Source organism: Cydia fagiglandana, chromosome 7 (genome assembly GCF_963556715.1).
Source record: "Cydia fagiglandana chromosome 7, ilCydFagi1.1, whole genome shotgun sequence".
Taxonomy (NCBI): Eukaryota; Metazoa; Arthropoda; class Insecta; order Lepidoptera; family Tortricidae; genus Cydia; species Cydia fagiglandana.
Window position 1 is genome coordinate 15179053 of NC_085938.1, and position 24191 is coordinate 15203243.

The window sequence follows — 24191 nt, forward strand, 5'->3', positions numbered from 1 at the left end:
ATATCCTTCTGTTGAAGACCAGGTTCCTCCATATGGTTCTGTTCGCCTCCCAGCGCATGGCCTCGTGCAGTTTTAATTGCATAAGTGCCGTAATTTGAGCATCCCATTTAGATCAGTTTTTAGAACAACTACATTAAGTACCTAAGATTGTGTGAAGCGTTTTACAGAAGAGAAAATCTATATCCATCCCTTTTTAGGCGAAAAGACAGTATTATTGCTATTACTAATATAACTATGCACGAATAAGAAAAGATCCTGGCCAAACTATTATATTCAATAGCTATCCTAATATCCCACATACGTAAGACGTATGGTCACCCTAATTAGAAAGAGATGCAACGGCCCACCTTGACTATCTCATGTGGACACACTTTTTGGCCAATGTCCTCCATCCGGTTTACTCTCTATGTCCGTGACCGATACATACTGACGTGTTATATATTATAACCTCATTACTTATAATTTTCACCACGTTTTATTAAGATGCTTAAATGGAACATGCGATTTTTTTACTTGTCAATGTCAAGTTGACATTGTTACATTTGACAATCAATTTAAAAGCGGCGAGAGACGGCTAAGGCATTAAGGCAACATTTATTATATGTTTATTATTATCCAAAGTACAATACAAGAGTTTCATACGAAATGTCTTCAATTGATTTTGATCCATCTATTAAACTGTGCTTAAAGCACTTACACTCCAGTGCCTCAGATTCGACAGAGCAACTCCGTCTAACCCTCGACGATATCATTCGTCAGACCTACGGCAGCGCAAAAACCTTAGCCAATACATTGCCTAAGAAGTATTTGAACGAGGAAAAATTAGAATCGCCTCGGATGGCGAAGCATAAGAGTGAGAAAGCGTCGAGTTCGAAGACGGTGCCTATACCGCAGCAGAGTCCGCAGCAGTTGCAGATTCCGGAGCGGGAGAATGACGATGGGTCGGTGATGGACGGGGAGCTGGCGTTCGACCTGCTGGAGGAGGACCTGACGTGCGCGGTGTGCCGGCAGATCGCCGTGCAGGCGGGGAACAGACTGGTGGAGTGCGAGGCTTGCCATGCACTCTATCATCAGGTAATTTTAAGAAACATGCAGTTAACATTCCTGTGTGTTGACGCATATGGTCATGCTGAAAGTTTCTGGATTTTGTTAAATGAGGCCAGTCCAGGAATTTTCAGTATGCCCTAAGTATAACGCTTTTTGTGTACTTTGTTTTAGATTTAAGACTGAAAAATTCTGATTATTAGAATGCTTTTATCATTAAAAGTTGTAAAGGAAATATTAAGTTCAATTCATCTGATAAACCATAAGTGTCTTTGTTCACCTTGACTGTAACTTTCAGTGCAAAATTGTTAAAAATTAAACATAAAATGTTTTATCCCTTAAAACAAGGATTTAAACCTGTAGGTACTTTTATTTCTTCAACAACAATTAGCCACTAAATTACCATGTTCTGTGAATTTCATTTTGTGAATTTGTTCCAGGATTGTCATAAGCCTGTAATCAGCGACAATGATGTCAGCGCAAGCTGGCAGTGTGCATCCTGCCTCGCATCCCAAGGCTTCGTCACCAGCTACACTAAGATATCATCAGCATCCAAATCACCCACCCATGTCTCGGGATCCACTACACCGGTTAAGATCTCATCAGGAAGTTCATCGTCCAAGGTTGTCACTCCTAATATAAATATAATTTCGGCTGACAAGAGACTGCAGATTATGAAGAAGAAAGCAGCAAAGCAACATGAAAAGAAGAAACACAAGTGAAGCAGTTTGATTTAGCGGAATTCATGTAAAGCCTGACCAGTAATATATCGTCACTACTTTGAAAAAATCTCGTATCTCACACTGCTACTCAAAGTTGAAAGGCAGTAACTCTGTATGCATCCCATACATAGATAACACATTTTTCTTTTGATTGACAGAACAAGATACAAGTTTTTTCTAAAGTAGTGCCGTTATGATCATTGTCAAGAGGACACTGTTATTCTCATGTATGGGGTGACAGTTCAGTATAGTATGAATAAATTAGTTCCAATGAAATTCTGCAACATGGAGCATGATCATATATTCCTGGTCAGGCTTTAAGATGTCAATATTGTTTCTTGAAGATCTATGTGCAGTATGCACAATTAATAATTGTAAGCATAAAAGTAACTATGTTCTACTTATACATAATAACATAATATAATATTGAAAAATAGTTCTTTTTAACTTTGGCCAAGTCATCTGAAATAATACCTGTTACTCGTAGGTTAAACGTCATAATTATACATAAGCTTTAAAACTTATGTACTGTTACGTATGTGTGCTAGCTAGGTAGCCAGAACCAAACTGGGGGAACCCGTAGATCTTCATATTTACCCAAATGTCAATATATAACAGAGACCATAATGTGTAGTACTTTCAGTACCTTAGTTTAACTGACCCAGGGGCAATCTAGGACGATTGCCTCCTACCCTCAAATCCCCATAATTATTAATATCATGTCAAATCAAAACATGTCAATAGATAAAGATCATAAAATCTTTGGCTTAAAATTCGAAATCATAAGACTCAAAAGTCTCAAACAAGAAAGATGAAATTGTAACTAATTAGTCTCTTAAATGTCATAAGGGTTGGCAGTGGATGTACATTCGTCTTTTAGCGTTGCTCGTGACCAATCAGGGGCCGATTGCATAAGAACTTTTAACTAATAATATTAGCGGAAGTCTCTTTCCAATTCCTTTGATTAGAAAGAAACTTTCGCTAATTTTATTAGTTACAAGTTGTTATGCAATCGGCCCCAGATCGTTCCTAATAAGAAAGTATGCCTTCAACCTGTGCCTTGTTTAAGTTGTTTATCAAATGCTTGTAATACAACTGGAAGTCCCTTTTTGACAGATTTTGTTAGAAAGGGACTTCCATTTGTATTACAAGTCCCAAGCTTTTGATAAACAGCAGGGCACTGGTCACTATGAACTTCACTTTTTAATTAGGAACGATTTGATGGTTTCGGGCGTGGCTAGGCCGACGGACATTGATGATTTTGCATTTTTAACGCGAACGAACCATTCGATCGGCTGAGGTTAGCTGACGACCTCCGAACCCGAACACAATCGGCGGGAAACCAATTTATTGGAATCGTAAGCCGACGGCGACGAGCGCCGAGGAGCTTGTGTACAAACGGTATGTCTTTTTGCAGCTCAAGGATATTTGAAAAGTATGTAGGGTAACAACTCCATTAAACCAACAGAAATAGACAAGAAAGTCTATTTTTGTTTGTTTTTAATTTATATCACTTAGAGTAGGTACTCTGTTATCACATACTTTTCCAGTTTCGCTCAAATAGAACTGTATTGGGCCCCAGGCCCCATACATTCCACGACTTTTCCGAATAGTCTCTATATCTACACATCCTACCTACATACCTACTAAATATTTCTTCCGTTGGAGCTTTCAGCGAAAAGCTAATGATAAAAGAAAACAATGTTGAGTGAATGTTTTTTTATTTAAACAATATCACATCACGTTTACGATGAAACTTAATCCAAAAGCAACACAGCTTCCCCTATTACGTGCGTCCAATCTCAAAAATACAGCCCACCCATTGGCTGTTTCCCAGATGGGCGCGTCGGGATGCTGTAATAACCATGTGTTTGAAACTTCACTTTTGCTACAGGGCATTAAGGTTCATATTCATTTGTTACATTTTGGAAACAAGGAGATAAATTGCTACGCCTCCTGTGTCGTCTTTTTTTAGGAAACACTTTTGGAGATATCTTTGTGAAGATATTAGTTTCGGGGCGGAGTGTCGTGGGCGCGGGTTTCAGCTCAATAGTTCGGTTGTAATAAAACATTTGCAACAATAAAAGTGTCTAAATTCGTCATAAACAGTATTGTGAGCGCGGTTAGTTACTTTAAGTAACTAATTAGTGAAAATTAGATCGGATTTTGTGATTTCTTGTGATTAACCTAATTCAACGGTAAGTGAATTTTTGTACATTTAATATAATTTGAAAAAATAAGCTGCGTTTCATATAAAATATAAGTACCTGATTAAATGCTTCAAAAGTGTTTGTAAGTACCTATCTAACCAATACGAAGTGAACCTACCTACTCCAGTACCATAGGTACCTATACCTACCTAATTCATTTTTTAGTTTACGAAAACATTCGAGGACCTTCCAGCCTAATGAAGAAAATATTAGGCCTATTTGGGATGGGTTCGAGTTCCTGACGATGTTTTTCTTTATAGGTAGGTAAGTACAGAAGAACCGCTTTCCTACTTACTGCTACAGTTGCCTCCAGAAACTCGCGAACTAAATTGACATGAGTTTGACAAATAAAATGATACCAGGAATAGCAAAGAAAAAATAGGCAGGGGTATATGTCGATAAAATGATATCGATAAGTAAGATGCACTTACTCCCATGTGATAATTATAAAGGGGTCACAAACGATTTCGATTTGTATGAATGTGACGAGAAAAGTGGTTGATTCGATTGTAAGATTGTGGCGTTACCAATCAAATCAGGAGGTGCGGATGTGAAACTGACAAATATGCAGGTTTGGGGGCAAGTTGTTTATATCAAGAGCTCGCGGTTGTCGCCATAAATCTAAAATTGGTGATTTAGTTTTATACAATGTGACCGGTAGATGAGATTGATCGATAGTTAAAGTTAGACCAAGAAAAGTCTGCAGCGATTTTGATAGCCCACGCAGTGCAACTGTTATTTAATACGTCATAATTTCATAGAATTTTGACTTTTAAAATAATACTTGCACTGCGTGGGCTATTAAAATCGTTGCAGACTGTTTTGGTCTAAAGCGCCCTCCAGACTATGCGCGTGAATCGCGGGCGAAGCCGCGAACGCGAGTGTGGAGTCTAGTTCGCTGATATGCGAAATCGACTCCAGACTCGCGTTCGCGGCTTCGCGCCGCGATTCGCGCACGAGTGTGGAGCGGGCTTTACTGTATTTAAATTCTGACCTAATTGTCAACTTGAATATCCAGTTTAGGGACTGGTTTTCTTTACAATCGAAGCAATAACGATCACCGAGATGATTTAATTTTTAAGTCCACACCACACAAAATAAATGAAAAATCTTATCTATTATTTCCCCGTCTGGGTCGGCCTTATTTGTATTTTGAGCCAAAATCACTGTTTCTATGTTATAATTAACCTACAACTTGTTACTGTAGCTCTAAGTTTTACTAACAAATAAAATAAAATAAATATAATAAAATATTTATTTAATTACCTACAATATGTTTATTCAATATCATTGTATCGATAACTATAAAATTGCACAATTTTCGAAATACCAAGTAACATTTGTAAAATAATTTAAATTACTTATCGTAAAATAATTTAAGATACATTTTAACTGACCGCGCAACAGTAGCGCCGCTAGCAGTGAATTCTCGCGATATTCTCTAATTCAAACATTTTTGAAAATATCGATATGAACAGCACTGGCCAAACTTGTGGTATCATTTGTGCACATTGACCTGTCAATTTAGTTCGCGAGATTCTGGAGGCAACTCTAGGTAGATGGGTAGGTACCTTTATTCATGAAATTATATTTTATTTAATTATAATAAAAAACTACTCACTTATATAGGTAACTAAATACCTCTGAGGGCTCTGAGAAATCTGATAAAGATGTAACGTGACAAACTAAGTTTCTTTTTTTAACTTTCTAAATAAATACTTTTAAAACCAGGGATGCTAAGCGGCGGACGGGCGAGGGTGCCAAAATGTGCCCGGTGCCGCAACCACGGGCTCATCTCCAGCCTTCGTGGACACAAAAAGGCTTGCCGCTACCGCACCTGCCAGTGCCCGAAATGTGGACTCATCAAGGAGCGACAGCGAATAATGGCGGCTCAGGTAATTTTCCGCTACGGATAAATATAAATTAAGCCTTCGTGGACACAAGAAGGCTTGCCGCTACCGCACCTGCCAGTGCCCGAAGTGCGGACTCATCAAGGAGTGGCAGCGTATCATGGCGGCTCAGGTAATGTTATACCTACTCGTACCTACAGCTGGAGCATTCCATGAAATTGTCTACCGTTGTTCCATACAAACGTGAATTTTCTGAAGATTTGCAGGTACTTAAAAGAGTTTCCTTTTCTAAGACAAAAAGTAAAAAAATTATAGCCTGCTGTAAGTGCCGAAAAAAAGGTGGCAACACAGGAAATAAAATGTGTCTATACGGGACAGCCCGTGGAGTGTTTGCGCTATGGATAAATATTAAGCCTTCGTGGACACAAAAAGGCTTGCCGCTACCGCACCTGCCGGTGCCCGAAGTGCGAACTCATACAATAGCGGCATCGTATAACACGATTGACGCACTCGAAATGTGGTGCTGGCGGAGACTACTGCGTATTCCTTGGACTGCGTTTCGGACCAATGTTTCGATCTTGGAAGAACTCAAAGTGAAGGAGAGATTATCGTCGACTGTTCAAATACGAATCCTCAAATACTTCGGGCACGTTACACGAAACCAAAACTCCATGGAACGTCTCGTTGTCCAGGGACGAGTTGAAGGCAAGCGGTCACGAGGTCGGTCACCTACGCGCTGGACAGACCTGATAAAATCTGCGACACAAACCACCATAGTCCAATGTTCCCGTAACGCCGAAGACCGTGGCAAATGGAGGCACATTGCGAGGGCTGCGTTATCCACAATAGATACGTCTCATCATACAACCACGACCACTCTGTCAAGAGTGAACGACTGAGGAGGATAACACGATTCGTATAATGGCGGCTCACGAATGTACCACATTAGATCAATATAAAGCCTTAGTGGACACAAGAATATTAAGGCTTGCTAATGTTGCACAAGCCGGGCTCATCAAGATCAGGGCGGCTCAGGTACTGTGTTGCAAAAATTACGGATTCATCTCCAATTTTCCAGCTTTCGTGGAAACAAGAACGCTCTTTTTCGATGAGGTAAATTGTTGCTGAAACCTGCCAACACAGAATTTGGAAGACCACTTTTTTTAAAGAACTGTCCTCAAAGGCATGTCCTATAATAACTTAATCAAGTTCTCTCACAAACATTCCCACTTCTTCATTTAGGTATTCACGGAAACATTACGTTAAAAGGTATCGATATCCGGTGCAAGAACACGTTAGATAAAAATAACACCCAATTCTAAGGCGTTAATGCGTTTTAATGTAGTGAAATCGAGAACGGCTAATGCGCCGTCAGTTTATTTGAACAAGTGGCACATGTTTACCGGAGGAGACAGGGATATCGATCAGCCCCATATCGGTTTAACACTTGACTTACAGCCGAATCAACACCGATTAAACATTATGAATTTGTGTATACAGTAAGTAAATGTTAAAAGATATGACATATAGTAACAGCACCAGTCATGGGACATTTAAGAGGAAATTTGGAGTATTTATGATATTTCCCGTATACATGTAAATGGTCTACCGCTTAGCGTGTTAAAAGATGAAAGTCCTATCCGTCTTTCATGTTTTAGGCGTGTTGTATCAAAGATACTGCAATTAGTTTCCACATATTTAACAAATTAAAACTATGCTTTTTTCTCCAGTCATGGACACCAAAGCTCCAGTAATGGGCCCCCGGTAATGGACGTGGATCCAGTAATGGGCCCCCTATAATGGACATTGCTCTATCAGTATAAAATATTGAAATGGGGAATAAGTTACAGCAAAAAAATCAATTATTGGTATAAGCTTTTATCGCTGAATGTATTTTTCTTTCCACAGCCAATTATTATTGTATTAGATCCATCGATACAATTCTAATATACCCAAACACAATTAGTTAGGGTTTATTGCGATAAAGTTCCCATGGCCACCTCCTGTCTCCATCCTCAGATTAGGTCCATGTTATAATAATATTGCATTGTCATCCGATTTGCATACTTAATTACGTACTTACACAAAATTTCAACTGAATCGGAAATCGAAAAGCGGCTCAAATTCAGCTACCAAGATTGGACCCACACTAACTAACAGGGGAAGTTAAATAAAAGTTTGGAAAAACGATATTAATTTATCCGAAGTCCGAGAATACCTCCTGATTGACATATTTCGTAACTACATTTTACTTCTGTATTGTTTAAACATGAAATTATGGCATGGCAAGCATCATTCTGTCAATTGTCCCATCATAGGAGGTACGCAGTTTTACAGCTCCTATAATATTGCTTATAATCTCGTCTGCCAAGGTGTTTCGGCAGGAAAAACCTTGGCAGACTTATATATTCCTAAAATGGGGGTTCGTACCTACTGACTGGAATTGGTTTCATGGTGGTATCAGATGGGTTAGTGTAGGGTAACCGATGCCGACCTTGCTTACATAATCTCGTCTGCCAAGGTGTTTCGGCAGGAATAGCCTTGGCAGACTTATATATTCCTGACATGAGGGTTCATACCTACCGACTGGAATTGGTTTCATGGTGGTATCAGATGGGTTAAATTAGGGGTCCCGTTGGCCACCTTTGAGAGCGTCTGCCAAGCACTTCCGGCTAAAAAAATACTGGCAGACTTCGCTTTTATGTGTCTACATGTAAATTTCTAACTGCTGCCATAATTATTATTTCGGTATCAGATGGGTTAAATCAGCCCCCTTTTTTCGCACCGGAAGTGGCCTTCTTTTTCGTACTTTCGGCAAGTTCCGCCGTGGCAGACTATCGAATTCGGACTTAGCATCAGTTTTATGGTTTCCCATTGTGTATTTCATCGTGGTATCAAGTCGGTTAGAAAATTTGCGGCCGGCTCTTCTACTATAATGGGATTGGGCCAAATACCACTATTTTTTTACATCTGTGAAGTCACAACATATAGTGTGTTGTATACCTTATCTCATGGTAAATGCAATTAACAAAACACATTATAGTTTTCATCAAGTATTAATGAATTGAAATTTAATAAATTAACTCACCTGTCTTAGCGAAGTTGTTAAGAATTCGTAGTGGTATTTTTTTTCAGTGATACGACAACTTTTGGTTTGACGCCAATTTCTTAAAAAGCAACCAAATTTAATGAAACTTCAAACTGAAACAGCTCTAGGGCTCTTATTTATGATAATATACAGCCAGTGTTTATAAACTACTTTTAGATACTTATTTTAGAGGAATTATGTTTTTTTGTCCCATTACTGGTTCCACGTCCATTATAGGGTATACTACTATATAATGATTTCCCGTGATTGTGAATCTAGGTGAAACACTAGGTTACCAATCTAACCTGTAGCAGAAAGTGAAGGCAACATTTCAGTCTCGAACGATAATATCTCGACTGGATATACTTACCTAATCAGTCCAAGTTCGCGCCGACTTGGCAAGGGACAGGGAATTCCCCACCATGCCTGTTAAATTCATGCGGCCGTCAGATCACCCAGATCTGCCTGCATGGCAGCTGAATGATGCGTCTTGTGAAAATTTCTGATGAATGGCGGGAATCGGGAATTATGAGTGTAAATTACTAACAGTTACACTACCCGTACAGTCATAAACACACTAAGTAGTTAGATGGTAGTTATTTATATCACCAAATTGTTATTCGTCACAAAATTTACTAAGTCCTATATAAACTTCACTAAGAAATGTACCTACCTGTTACCAGATAGAATCCAATCAGATTTATCCGAGCTTGCTCCCGGTCCCGATACGCATATGGTATTCCAGAGGCGTCCAGTTATTTGATTAGCGCGGATCGAGTTCTGTTTGCGGCCGACTCCCGGCTCCCGGGGGTCACCGCGCAAACATTTATGTTTGTCATTGATTTTCCGCTAAATTAATTTATCAACGAGCCGGGATTCTAATCGAATTTCGAAGCAGGGATTCATTGATTCATGGTCTTGCGCGTAGTAGTCGAGTATATAGGTACCTAGTTGTTTATTTTATTTTTTACATAAGTCGCATTTCGCACGCGTTTAAGAATTACAGTGTACAAATTCTGAAAGCGTCGTGATAATTACTTGTAACGAAATATGTATATCGACTGGTTTGTTCGGACTAGCACACAGCATAACTTAACTGCCAAACGCAAAAAGAATGCGAGATACCAATTTTTTAAAATCTTGAAAATAAATAAGCTAGCAACTAATCTAATCAGATCTACGTTCCTCCTGACAGGTAGCCTTAAAAAGGCAGCAGGCCGCGGAAGACAAAATAGCCCTGCACCTGGCTTCTGTTGAAAGCGGGACTGCGCTGGAGGCGCTGCCTCCCGGTCGTATATACGGCATGAGGGTCACCGGGCCGTGTCCGAGCCCCAACCAGCCCGACTCCGCGGCCGATGACCACACGGTAAGGTTCGTCCCTGTCAGTAGACTCGAGTCCTGGAGAGCAAAATGTCGCCTAAAATTGGGTAACACGGTTTTACGAAGTCACCGTTCGCCAAGCAAAATAGCATTTAGTTCTCTCGCTTAGGGCCACTTGCACCATCCCACTAACTCGGGGTTAGCTGGTTAAACCTGGAGTTACCATGGTTACCAGTACGGTTTGACCCTGGGTCAACGGTTTAACCGGTTAACCCCGGGTTAGTGTGATGGTGCAAGTGGCGCTTAAGGTATTAAATAAGTATTGCGAATTTTAATTTATAACAAGCAGAAAGGTCTGCGAATGATGTTATTAAGCTTAGAATAAATTTAAAAGAGGTCTAATTACTGTCTTGGGTGATAACTGAACTCACGGCCTCTGGATCGATACCCCAGCGCTCTGTCATCTGAGCCACCAAGACCTCATCCATAGCCAGCCAATCTTGCCACCATATGGGTCTAGGGGACCCTAGCAACATCTACCGTAAGAGCGTTACACTTCTTAAACCCAAGTAATTTTTAGGTCATCATATACACACTTAATTTACCTGCAATTTTGTCCGTAGCCTATCCATATTGACAGCGAGACGAGCGATTCTCTACCAGACTGCTGTGCTGCTTCTCCGGATTCCGGTGGCAACACATCAACTTCTCCGAGGCCACGGTACTATTATGACCATATTAGACTCTTACCATTCTCAAATGAAGAAATTTCGATAATTTTTGAAATCCTGGCGTGGTACCAAATTTTTTTATCTGCATCATATAAATGCGCAATAAACAATAACGTTTAGTGAAAAGTTAAAATTAACCACTTAAACCGACTTCAAAAAAAGCTAAAAACAAGCCGACTTTAAAAACAAGCCTGTTATTCCGCGTGTTAAACATGACTACGTCATTATCCCTCAAGCGCTGGTGGCCTAGCGGTAGGAGCGTGCGACTTGCATTCCGGAGGTCGCGGGTTCAAACCCCGGCTCGTACCAATGAGTTTTTCGGAACTTATGTACGAAATATCATTTGATATTTGCCAGTCGCTTTTCGGTGAAGGAAAACATCGTGAGGAAACCGGACTAATCCCAATAAGGCCTAGTTTTCCCTCTGGGTTGGCTCCCATGAGCCGTGGCAAAATGCCGGGATAACGCGAGGAAGAAGAAGACGTCATTATCGCTCATTAAAAAAATGAGTAATAGGAATAGATATTTGTTTTTCACCATTATCATAATGTCCTTTTGTTGTCTTAGTACCAATAAAAATTAAGTTGTAAAGTCAAATGAAATAAGATTTGGTTCACTGAACACTTTAAACCAGTTTTTTTTTTCAATTTCTTTAATGACGCGATCATCTTAGCACGTCACGTTTTTTTCGCCTCTATTTGTATGTTTTATTTTTTCTTCGCTTTTACTAACCCTCTCAATTGCCAGTAAAAGTTTAAAAGCTAGTATGTGTTTGACTAGTGTCAGTGGCAGCGAAGAAGCCGAAGCAGAGGCGTCCGTGAGCTCAGCAGGTCTCGAGATGCTGAGCAAGTTGTTCCCGGGCAAGAAGCGCTCCGTGTTAGAGCTGGTGCTGCGTCGGTGCAACCACGATTTGCTGCGTGCGGTTGAGCATTGCAATGTTCAACATGTAAGTACTTTGGTAAATATTATACAATTTATATTTAAAATTTCACGATGTTTTCCAATTTAAGTAGCTTCTTTTTTAGGCCTTCAAATATCAAATATTTGTAGGTAGTTGAGATGTGAGAAAATAGACCCGCAATTTCTAACTTTCTAGTCGTCTCGAGTGAGTCGCCCAAAAATCCGTGGAAAACGGCGAACTGTTATTTTTAAAATACGAGGATGAGGATAGTAATTGGGAATCTAGTGGTATTGACCACTCGTTTTCAATTCTATTAGTAGAATTTAAATGTCTAATCGTGGTGATATAATGAAGGGAGCCGAAACGAAGAGCACGCGAAAACGAGCACTCGAAATGAAAAAATCGGCCCCTGATACTCTTACCTATAGGTATGGGCTATATGTGTCATTCATTATCATTCATGAATGATGCTCTTTACTATCGTAAACTTACAATAGCTTAATTTCAGGCCCAAAACGACAAAACACTACTGGCAAGCGCCGGAGCGAGCACCAGCTACGATTCCGTATCGAGTTCCGAAGAGCGCTGGTCAGCATTCCGCCCGGTCGGACCCCGGCCATTGCTGCAGCAACTACCCGCGTTAGTCATGGGCCGGGTGTGCGGCTCCGATTGGTTGGTACCCCTGCCTGCGTTGCCGGCACTGTCTGGACCCCTGTTGTTACCTCTGCAGCATCAGCCACCGGTTTGCAACCCCTGCGCGCCTGACTGTAGGCAATGTAATCGACATTAAGTTGTACAGAGAAAGTTAATCTGCATATATGGACAACCAATTGAATTTAAAGCTGCTCGGCTTTCCGCCCGATTAGGCCGCGGCTATTGGAGCAACTACCTGCGTTAGTCATGGGCCGGGTGTGCGGCTCAGATTGGTTGGTACCCCTGCCTGCGTTGCCGGCACTGTCTGGACCCCTGCTGTTACCTTTGCAGCATCCGCCACCAGTTTGCAACCCCTGCGCGCCTGACTGTAGGCAATGTAATCGACATTAAGTTGTACAGAGAAAGTTAATCTGGATATATTGACAACCAGTTGAATTTAAAGCTGCTCGGCTTTCCGCCCGATTAAACCGCGGCTATTGCTGCAATCACTACCTGTGTTAGTCAAGGGTCGGGTGGGGCTCGGAGTGGTTGGTAACCTCTGTCTGTGTTGCCGGTGCTGTCCAGACCATTACTGCTGCCATTGCAATATCAGCAACCGGTTTGCAACCCCTGCACGGCTCAGATTGGTTGGTACCCCTGCCCGCGTTGCCGGTACTGTCTGGACCCCTGCTGTTTATTACCTCTGCAGTATCAGCCACCGGTTTGCAAACCCTGCGCGCCTGACTGTAGGCAATATAATCTACATTAAATTTGATAATTTGCACGAGTAATTAAATTCAAGTTTAATTTAAATTATTACGATAAGATAATTATTAGGACGTTAAGGTTAATGTATTAAGGCTTATTGATTATTTTTAATGCCAAAGGAAATTGCTAAATATTAGTTAAGTACTGTAATTAAGGAACTACTATAAGAATATGATGTTGTTTTACAGTTAAGCGTAACGTGTAAGTATCGTAATGATTTATCAATTGTATGCAATTAATTACAGCTTAATTAAATGCATTAGATGTTATCTGTATTGTTTTTATTAAGTTACATCCTTTTATAGGTAAGGTATCCCACAATTAAATATAAATCGACAACCTACATCTATAAATGCATAAACTTATGATATTATGGCTGTTCTACAGTTCATAAGTGGTGCTTTTGAGTTGGCGGCCAAGACTCATTTTGGGTCATCGCGCCAGCCAAGTAAGTAAACCGAAAATACTGTTAAACCAAATCGTATTACGTTAAATACATTTGCAGTGCAAACAGCTAATAAATACAAGTTAGTAGTGCAAACGAAATCCCCTCTCGCCGGCGGCGGACAGTAACAAATCCGTGACAATAATCCAAATGAAGACAGATCCCCTTACAGTACCCTGACACTAAGAAAACTTGTCACCACTTTATAGGTGTGGGTAACTTAATAATGTGAGTCTAAAGCTTATTACCTATTAAGTCAGTCTCTCCATTGCCTTTTGAGAAGGTAGGTATAGGTACCTAACTTTGAGCCTTGCGATCACATTTAGGTAGGTAAGTAGATACACACACTGAAAGATTTGTGTAAGATTTCATCTAATATCACGTAGAACGTACGAGGTAGATTACATAAATGGGTAGCTTCCCGAACGCTGCCCATTCGATTGGAGTCTTTGGAATAAAATTTTATATGGTCCGTTTTTTGACTATTTACTATTGCTATGATATCAATGATGATAAATATTAGATGACCCCCTTATTCATAAAATTAATAATAAAGGCAAGCGCATACATTGTCGGTGCAAACATAAAAAACAAAACTGTAAAAATATAAACACATAGGTACATAAGTACATAGTTAGATAACAATAAAACCGATTGTCTTTTTACATCAAACGATTGTAATTACTACTTAGCCATTCGTGTTGGTTTTTATGAAAGTTTAAACAAAGATCAATGCCGATCGAAATTTCCATACGTTTACCATAATTCGTTTACCCACCGATTGTAATAATGTATGGACTCGTTTGAAGCTAAAGTAGAAAGAGAATTGGATATTGTTTACGTAATTTAGTAAAATGTGGTGCTTATTGTGTTTGCTTTTTATATTTTTCATGGTAGTTTGTGACGCTAACTATTTTATTCGGGCGTATTTTACCGTGATCGGCAGCAGGTTGTTTAACAGCAAAATAAGTATCAAAGATACTGCTACTATTTATGGTGAGTGATTTTCTGTCTAAAAAATAAAAGCGATAAATAAATGTGTGGTTCAGGTGAATTATTAACTACTTAGATAATTATGGAAGAGAAGGAATTTCATCTACAGTAAATAACTGAAAGTATCCATATACATAGTATTAGCCTTACGACAGACTAGCCGTGCAGTAATCGCAGTTGAAAAGTTATGCAATTGTTTATCTTGTTCTCTTTGAATAACAGACAATTTAGACATATTTTCTTGCAAGTACTACGCATACGATTAGCAGGGCAGCCCCTCTGAGAGCCAAATAGGTCTTTATTAAAGCAATATGTTACCTTAACGTTGTCGCTCATTGAATACCTCGGTAGGTCACTTACGGCCACTTACCTTGAAGGGCCACCACCACCACCAGTAGACAAAGATCCCTATAAAAATAAATACAAAATAGATAGGACCCCAAACTACCAAATATAATTATTTAAACTTCTTCTCTTTTTTATGTTTAAGGCATTTGCACACTACAAGATTGCGACATCACTTTCACTAGTATTCGCCTAGCCAGACTAGTGAGAGACCTGGACTTCGCCCGCTACCAGTTCTATGACCGCACGGGCATATACCAGCGGAGTCTACAGCTGCGTATCAAATCCTTACAGGGATGCACACTCACCGTTACTTCGGAACCTGTGCCATTGTTTCAAATATACAGAATAGATACGAAGGTACAGAAGCGCTTTAGAAAATTTGTGAATGCCTAATACAAAAGCTACATTTTATATCTTCAAATTTTTCTCCCTCTGCCGGATGAAACAAGTAAATCTCGAATTTATCCTAAACTAACCTAATTCTTCTCTCCTTCTGAGAAAAATGGTTTGTATATAATCTATGTTGTTAGTGATCATCATGTATCTAATCAAATCAAATCTTTCGCTATATAATGTCCGGTTTAGTTAGGACCCTAAATTGGCATGACAATCACGGACTCCGCTGTCCGTTTGTCTGTCACCAGGCTGTATCTCATGAACCGTGATAGCTCGGCAGTTGAAATTTTCAGAGATGATGTATTTTTGTTGCCGCTATAACGACAAATACTAAAAACAGAATAAATATTTATGTGGGGCTCCCATACAACAATCGTATATGCGCTTTTATTTTGTTCTCAGCTCGTATATTGGGACGACCGTTCCCTCTTCTTCGAACACAAAGTGATCACCACAAGGGACAGCAAAGTTCGGTCGGTTCTCGTCTCCCGGCAGTACGCTATCGGGGAGAACGGACATTCCACCGAGGCTCTTCTCGAGGGTCTGACGGGATCCGACCCGAGACCGACGTGTCCTAACTACATTCAGCTCTGGCTGAAAAGTATGGAGATATCTAGTAAAAAGTTGAAAGCTTGAGTATACTCGTACGTTACTTATTGAATAGTTTGAGTTTTATTTCCGATCATTACCTACCTTTTCTCATTGTCGAAGAAACTTATTCGATAGATAGAAATAACGAATACTCTGAATAGGGATGGAATTCTGCTATATCGGCGTAAAATAAAATGCTCCTATAAGTAGGTATTAGGTACTTGCTATATTGACAATTATATTATGGTTAAAAATAATTTAATTCGAACGTATAGGTGTACTTGAATCACGAGTTCAAGGTCGTAAGGTATTAATCAAATTAACAAATGCCTACTTTACTTAATTATAGCCGGTATACCTTAATCATAATTAAACTTGTGGAATTTTCCGCTTAGAATTTATGCAAACTATTTTGTTTGTACCTACACATACCTACTACAGTGGAACCTGGATAATTGCAATCTCAAGGGACCGCGGCCATTTTTTGTCAATTAACCAGGTTTTTCATTTAAGCAGGTCGTGTCAATTAACGAGGTTCAAAAAATCGTTGTGTCAATTATAGAGGTTTTCATTAATAGAGGTTGCGTTCTGACAATTTTTTTTTATGGAGGTGCAAATAACCATTGAAAGTAGATTTAGACGCTTAAGTTCTGGTTTTCTGGTCTATATATTGCTTCTAACTATACTTGCACTTTTACACTACATTAATTACTACTTTATTTTCTTATCATTTGGGTTTAAAAAATTCCCTTGTTTTTGATTGAATCTAAACTATTTCACCTACTACAGGCTGTGATAGATACCCAATAAATAATTTGAATTCTGGATGGAGATATAAATAAAATGATCATTGCTATTAAAATATTGTTTCTGCTGTCTACAACTGCTGCCTGCTGTGTATGTATTTCAATTACAGAGGTAAAAAGTAAGACTCATTTCAATAATAGAGGTAAAAAAATAACTGATTTTTTTAGCACAGTGTCAATTATAGAGATCTTAGTTGCGATGTGGTCAATTACAGAGGCAAAATTACGAAAAGCACTAAAATCTAAATTGCAATTATAGAGGTTCCAAAATGTCAATTATAGAGGCCCTTTGGTCTCAAGGGACCGGGACCGGGCTTTTCGTTGCAATTGTTGAGGTTTTCCATTTATCCAGGTGCCAATTAACCAGGTTTCACTGTATTAGCAACACATAAAAATGTCATCGGTAGTAAGATATATACCTATACTTAAATGTAGTATAGTGGTAGTATGCCATGTTATGCAGTATAATTATACTATAAAAACTAGCCAGTCAAGGGCTAGGTCCCGTTGCGTCGAGACTGCGCCTAACTTCATGCATGGGTCCAACCGGTTCAACGATCTTGCTGCCACTTCACTGTTGTTGCGTCCTCACTTAACCCACTAGAACTAAAAGGGAGGAAGTCAGTACCCAGCTCACTCTTACGCAAGAAGATACACACTTAAAGTGATTCGGTAGACCTTATTACAAAGAGCTAAGGTCTAATGCTTGGTTACGTGTCTATTTACATAGTTACCGCGTTGTTCTTTTGGCGTTCCACCTACCTACACTACACTTAGCCAGTGTTCGCATACCGCGCTTGCTATTGCTGCTAATCAAACGTCACGTTCCAATAAACAATAACTTTTTACTATTAATTCAAAATGTTGTGCGTGATAACAGTTCTCATAGGTCTAGCGTATATGTTCTGGGATGTGAACTACTTCCTGCGAATCGCTTTTACCATCGGAGTTGGGAGGCTCTTCCAAAAGAAGTGTGGCGTAAATGATACGACTACAATTTACGGTGAGTTTCCCTTGTTACTACTCAGTTTAAATATGCATATTACAAGTTAATTAGCTTATTTAAGACTTGTAAATTCCTTAGAAAAGAACTTTAACATTTTGTTTTCAATGACTAGCATTTTTCATAGCAATTACGACGAAAAAATTATGTCATTTTACGGTTTATCTTGCTATCGTAGATGAACTATTATTTGTTATACCGGTTTTCATAGTCATTGGCGCGTTGTTTCATCAGCTACTATTCATACTATTGATGCTGTCTGTCTGCAGCTGCTGGAGATGCTTGCGGAGATGAGTCCTTACATATTTATATTATTGCTATTGTTCTAAGTCTATTTATACCTACATACATTTATTTGAATTACAATTTCCAGTGACTTGATAAAAATTATGCCCGGAAAAAGTGGCATAAGAGCCAGGATATGAAAGAAAAATTCCTAAACGATTTACAGCTTGGCAAAAAAGAGTAGAAATTAAAAAGTGGCAACATTCTAGTGTCGTCCCGTTTTCTTATATAAATTGGTTTGAAAGGGACGACACTACAGTGTTGCCACTTTTTAATTTCTACTCTTTTTTGCCAGGCTGTAGGAACGACTAGATATTACTATTTATAGACTAGATTTACGAAAAACCTTACGAGAGTTACGAGTAGTCTTGCTCGAAAGCAAAGCAAGCAGCTGCAGTCAGAAATGAACTGTCACCTTTACTCTACAATTCCCTACAAATTGTTATTCCAGGTTTCTGCACAACACAAGACGTGGACATCTTCCTCCGACACATGAACAACGCGCGTTACGTGCGTGAGCTGGACTTCGCACGGTTCCACTTCTACGACCGCACGGGGATTTATGAAAACATAACCGAAGCCAATGGGCACGCGCTGCAGGGCGCCTCCAGCATCCGGTACAGAAGGACCATTCCAATCTTCACGGCGTATAAAGTGGAAACTAGGGTAAGCATAGATTTTTCTCAAGAACTATATTTGATTTGAACAACGCGCGCTACGTGCGCGAGCTGGACTTCGCGCGATTCCACTTCTACGACCCACGGGAGTATACGAGACCATAAGCAAGGCCAATGGGCACGTTGCAGGGCACCTCCACCATCCGGTACAGGAGGACCATTCCGATCTTCACGGCGTGTAAAGTGGAAACTATAGTGTAAGCATACAGAGAACTAGATTTGAACTAAACAATACGCGTTAGGTGCAAGCAACAAGAGGAATGGGCCGATTAATGGTCTGGCTGCCTATAAAAATATTCATACATATACCGTACCGTAAATTTTAAACATCCATCTCCAAGGTGCGGTTACGTTATTTTAATTAAAGTATGAACACAATACGAACAATTGGAAAGCAAGGCAAGCACCTTTTGGGCACTTAATTACCTAAATTTTAGCAAGTACCGTAAAATGGGGTGAGTTGGGTGAAATTTGAGGTGACTTTCAAACCTCGATAAAATTTTATTTTTACATGTGAAAACTGAATGGTGTATATAATAAGTGGTTCGGATGTTTGTATTTTATTTTGGGTAGTTCCATTTCATAACTTTGACGATAAAGAGGAAAACCCACCTCACCCCGTAGTGCCTCATATTTGGGGTGAGAGGGTTTTTTATACAAAGGTGATTTTGGAAGATTGTTGGATCGGTCTTTTTAGGGTTCCGTACCTCAAAAGGAAAAAACGGAACCCTTATAGGATCACTCGTGCGTCTGTCTGTCCGTTTGTCCGTCTGTCACAGCCAATTTGCTCCGAAACTACCGCACCAATTAAGTTGAAATTTGGTACACATATGTAAGTCTGTGACCCAAAGACGGATATGTAACGTCAAGAAATGAATTTTAAACATAGGGGCTACTTTTGGGGGGTAAACAATAAAATTAAAAAACAAAGTTTTGAAAACTATATCGTGTTACATATCAAACGAAAGAGCTCATTTTGAGAATCTCAAATATATTTTTCTTATAAATTTACAATAAAAAGTTTAGAAGTTATTCAAGAAAATAGACAAAAAATGACCATTCCCCCCCCTCTATCTCCGAAACTACTGGGTCTAAAATTCTGGAAAAAATACACAAAATAGTCCTTTACCTAAAAATGACAGGAAAACCTATTAGAAATCTAGAGTCAAGCGTGAGTCGGATTTAAGAACAAAAATGCGGTTAACGTTTTTTTAGGGACACAGCCGCAATGGTTTAAGTGAAACGTGATGTAGACAGCTATTGCAAAGGCCCTAGGCCGATATCGGCATAAGGCCGAAGGCCCGAAGCGTCCCAAAGAGGCGTGCCTTTAGCTTCAAGCGTGAGTCGGACTGAAGACAAAAAATGCAACTAGGCTGTATCTGGCACATAGCCGCAATGGTACTTGTAGTACAGTCAACAGCAGAAGTTGCTAAGCGGGCGAGGCGTTCAAAATGACCTTGACATGCTCTTATTGTCTTAACTATAAAGTCGCGTCCAGATCATTTAAAACCACTCGCCCGCTTAGCAACTTCTGCTGCTGACTGTACTGATTGATTAGGTTACTATTGTTACGTGTTTTAAAAAGCACTAGGTATACAGGGTGGCTAAAAAATAAACTAAGTGTATTCCTGCAACGTGCAACCTGCAGGCAACGTGCAACCCTGAAATCGCGAAGAATAATTTGGCTGTTTCATACATTTTGGCTGGTCCGTTTCTATGGGAGGATACTTCTTTTTTCGCGATTTCGGGGTTGGTCCCATACTAAAAGTTGCTCAGTATAATCCCAAAGCCTCCCTGGCTACGGAAATATACTTATTTTTTGGCCACCCTACCACCATTGCGATTGGTAGATTTGGAATACCTACGTATTATCTCTCTTCGGCCTTCGAAGTTGTAGGAAGCGCGACCCGTCGGACGCTCGAGTTTTCAGCTCTACGCATTTGGACACTCAGTGGCGGATTTCCCATAAGGCACAGTAGGCCCGGGCCTAGGGCGGCGAGATATTAGGGGCGGCAAATTGTGACAAAAAATTAGCTGATGTTAACAAAAAATAACTCAAAATTAGGCCAGGCAACGGATTCTCAAAAAAATGTACCTATAGAGGGAAATGCTTGAAATACAATTTTTAACTTTGTACCTAACTTTATTTCGACCATCTAGGAGGTGAACATATCAAAAGTCCCCGGCCGTAGCCCTTGAGCCGGGGGAAGAGTGGGGTTTGAAGGTCACATTTTTCAGCTTTTCGCTTATATCTCGGCAACTATGCGTTCTAACGACATGCTCATTATACAAAATGAAAGTTGTTTAAAGTTGCTACAAGCTTCAATTTTTACGATATCTTGAGGGCCCTCCACACTTGTGCGCGAATCGCGGCCCGAAGCCGCGAACGCGAGTGTGGCGTCGATTTCGCAGATTGTTGACGCCTTCGCGCCTTGTTCCCCGTTTATAGGGTTCCGTACTTCAAAAGGAAAAAATGGAATCCTTATAGACCGGGAGATAGTGACACATTTTACTGGGTCATTTGTACCAGTATGGCGGTTCGTCAGGGGTCTAAGTACGTAATGAACGAAATAAAAATGATGGTCATAGCGCTGGTACCGGCGGCCCAATCGCGTGGGCGTTAGTCGAACGTGTCGGATAAAATACGAGTGTCGAACGATTTGTTCCACAAAAATCCTCGTATTTTCCGATAGTCCATAAAAAAGAAGTAGGCGGTAGCGTAATGCCATACTTCTCCGGTGTGACTTACAGCCCGCCATACTGAGGCGAACACAATAATAAAAAAAAAACAATTCAATCATTTTTTTTTTTGCTAAACGATTTGTACCAGTATTGCATTTAAATTTTTGGAAAGTATTTGATAAAATGTGACCGTTATTATAATTGCCATACTTATAGTAGGGGGAAAAAGTGCTGCCATACTTGAAAAACTTATTTAATCGACACGTTTCAAAAATACGACTATGTATACGTAAAATAATTTTTTTACACCGTGGCATCATCATATTCTGTTTGTTTGGATACAATTATACCTAAAAAAAAATTCCAGATTATAACAACGGGGCGGACGACTGTGAGACTTAAGCCAAGACTTAAAACAAAAAACAATTTTTTGACGATTTGTACCAGTATGGCATTTGGATTTTTGGAAATTATATGATGCAATGTGACCATTATTATATTTGCCATACTTCTAATAGGGGGAAAAAGGGGCACCATACTTGAAATAAAAAAAAAATATTGTACACATTTGCCACCTCCTACAGGTATGGCATTGTGAGATTTCCATTTATGATCACACAGAAAGTCATGAAAAAATATTTCAAGATGGTACAAATCGTTTAGCAATAAAAAAAAAATTAACTCCCTTGCGGCGGTATGGCGGCCATTTGGAACCATCCGAAAAGTATGGCATGGTGATGTCCATGAATGGCTGCTCGACGATGATCACCTGTGCAAAAATTAGCTTGGCACAAATTATTGAATTGTTTTTTTTTTTATTAGTGTGTTCGCCTCAGTATGGCGGTTCGTCAGGGGTCTAAGTACGTAATGAAGGAAAGAACAACAAATGACCCAGTAAAATGTGTCACTATCTCCCGGTCTATTATAGGATCACTCGTGCGTCTGGCTGTCCGTCTGTCACAGCCTATTTTCTCCGAAACTGCTGGACCAATTGAAATTTGGCACACATATGTAAGTTTGTGACCCAAAGATGGACGTGTAACTTAAATAAACGAATTATAAATATGGAGGCAATTTATATATATATTTAATTTTAGGATAAATAGTTTAGCAGTTATACAAGAAAATAGAAAAATAAAAGTTTTTCTTGTATTTATTTTTTAGATTTTTTGAATGTTTTTGAAGGTACATAAAAAGTCAATGTTATTGGTAAAACTGTAACTTAAAATGAATAAGTATTTGCTTATTTTTTTCGTAAAACCTATGTTCATATGATCATGTCACAAGGACTATAGTTTCTGAGATATAATAAGCGAAAAGCCGAAAAATATGACCTTCAAACCAACCCCCCCCTACCCCCGCTCAAGGGGACTTTTGATATGTTCACCTCCTAATGAGTCCAAAAAAGTTACTAAGTTAAAAATGTGTCCCAAGCATTTCCCTCTATACCTTTTCGTTGCTTGATCTAAATGTTGTCAATATGATGGGTGCTGATGCTGAGAAAGGAGGGCGGCTACAAGGCTTGGGGCCTAGGGCGGCAAAGACTGCAAATCCGCCACTGTGGACACTTGTAGGTACTATTGTTCGGCATTTAATCTTCAGAGATATAGAGATATTGTAAGCCACCACGCCAGAAAACTTCATGTTAGATCTGGTTTTTGATTGACCCATTCGGGTTTTACAAGACGTTTCACTCACGTCACGTTTCACGTACAAAAAAAAATGTTGAAAATTGTGTGATGTACGGAACCCTTGAAACGCGAGTCCGACTCGCACTTGACCAATTTTTTTTTATTATGCGTATTACTATAGCCCCATTTTAAATTGGGATACATTATTTTTGTAGAAGTAGCCTCAAAATCCCTTCTCACCCCCCTCTCAAACCTTCTCTCCCCATTCATAACCCATCTCTCCCCGCGAAACTTACTCACCCCGTTTTACGGTATTATCAATATTATCATTATCACAGAAGATTGTAGGAATATTGATAAGGATGCACTCCTGTCAGCTATTAAAATTACTATAATTTCGTTACAGCTGGCCTACTGGGACGACAAGACCCTCTTCATCGAGCAGAAGTTCATCACCCTGAGTGACGGCTTCGTGCGAGCCATCGTGCTGTCCCGGCAGAACCTCATCGACGTCAACGCCGAAACTCTCTTCAAAGGCATCCCCGGCGCCGAGCAGAAACCGACTTGCCCTGAGGAAATCACGCATTGGCTGCAGTCTATCGAGATCTCAAGTGCAAAGTTAAGGAAGAAGGATTAAGTAAAGAAAAGGGCAAAAAATGTTATTTAATAAATTTTTTAAGATTTTTAAAAGTTGTTTTTTTATTTGACCCTGAACATCATCATCTGTGCTGAGTCAAAATCAGAGCCATGAGAGGTCCAAAATCCTTAGGTGAAATATGTCGTGTGCCGATTCGTTGACAATACCACCGAAAGTATCCTCGAATGTGTAGCCGCCTATTATCCGTAGGTACGTATTAGGCGTACAGCACTGAGGAAAAACTAACAAGCCGTAGAAAAATTAAGCGCATCTGGGGCGCAGCTAAGATTATAAGACAGAAAAATATACTTTTTATAATAGCCACATTGTGGATAGTTTTCAGGAGCCCGAATATCTCACACTTAATACCTAATTAATGAAAAAATCTTTTGTCGGTTAGCTGACAAAATTCCCAGCACAACCATATTTA

General features: G+C 39.7%; 4 protein-coding genes across 5 annotated transcripts; all 4 read left to right on the forward strand.

Annotated features, from left to right (window-relative positions):
• The first annotated feature begins 547 nt into the window (after positions 1 to 547).
• LOC134665985 (integrator complex subunit 12) lies at positions 548 to 2151 on the forward strand. The gene is made up of 2 exons (XM_063523045.1): positions 548 to 1074; positions 1485 to 2151. Exons 1-2 carry the CDS (start codon positions 646 to 648, stop codon positions 1764 to 1766), a joined length of 711 nt encoding a protein of 236 aa, XP_063379115.1. The 5' UTR covers positions 548 to 645; the 3' UTR covers positions 1767 to 2151.
• Positions 2152 to 5606: 3455 nt separating this feature from the next.
• Positions 5607 to 12656, forward strand: LOC134666335 (doublesex- and mab-3-related transcription factor dmd-4). Of its 2 annotated transcripts, none has more exons than XM_063523481.1 (5): positions 5607 to 5998; positions 10110 to 10280; positions 10858 to 10955; positions 11746 to 11911; positions 12375 to 12656. In XM_063523481.1, the coding sequence occupies exons 1-5, from the start codon at positions 5987 to 5989 to the stop codon at positions 12654 to 12656; spliced, it is 729 nt and encodes a 242-aa protein (XP_063379551.1). In that variant the 5' UTR covers positions 5607 to 5986. The 2 variants fall into 2 exon arrangements, with proteins under 2 accessions (XP_063379551.1, XP_063379552.1); XM_063523482.1 differs by having other exon boundaries at positions 5607 to 5871.
• A 1774-nt stretch (positions 12657 to 14430) lies between these two features.
• LOC134666336 (protein THEM6-like) lies at positions 14431 to 16112 on the forward strand. The gene is made up of 3 exons (XM_063523483.1): positions 14431 to 14708; positions 15196 to 15410; positions 15852 to 16112. Exons 1-3 carry the CDS (start codon positions 14567 to 14569, stop codon positions 16083 to 16085), a joined length of 591 nt encoding a protein of 196 aa, XP_063379553.1. The 5' UTR covers positions 14431 to 14566; the 3' UTR covers positions 16086 to 16112.
• Positions 16113 to 17614: 1502 nt separating this feature from the next.
• Positions 17615 to 23814, forward strand: LOC134666338 (protein THEM6-like). Its single transcript, XM_063523485.1, has 3 exons — positions 17615 to 17849; positions 18586 to 18800; positions 23531 to 23814. Exons 1-3 carry the CDS (start codon positions 17708 to 17710, stop codon positions 23759 to 23761), a joined length of 588 nt encoding a protein of 195 aa, XP_063379555.1. The 5' UTR covers positions 17615 to 17707; the 3' UTR covers positions 23762 to 23814.
• The last annotated feature ends 377 nt before the right edge of the window (positions 23815 to 24191 follow it).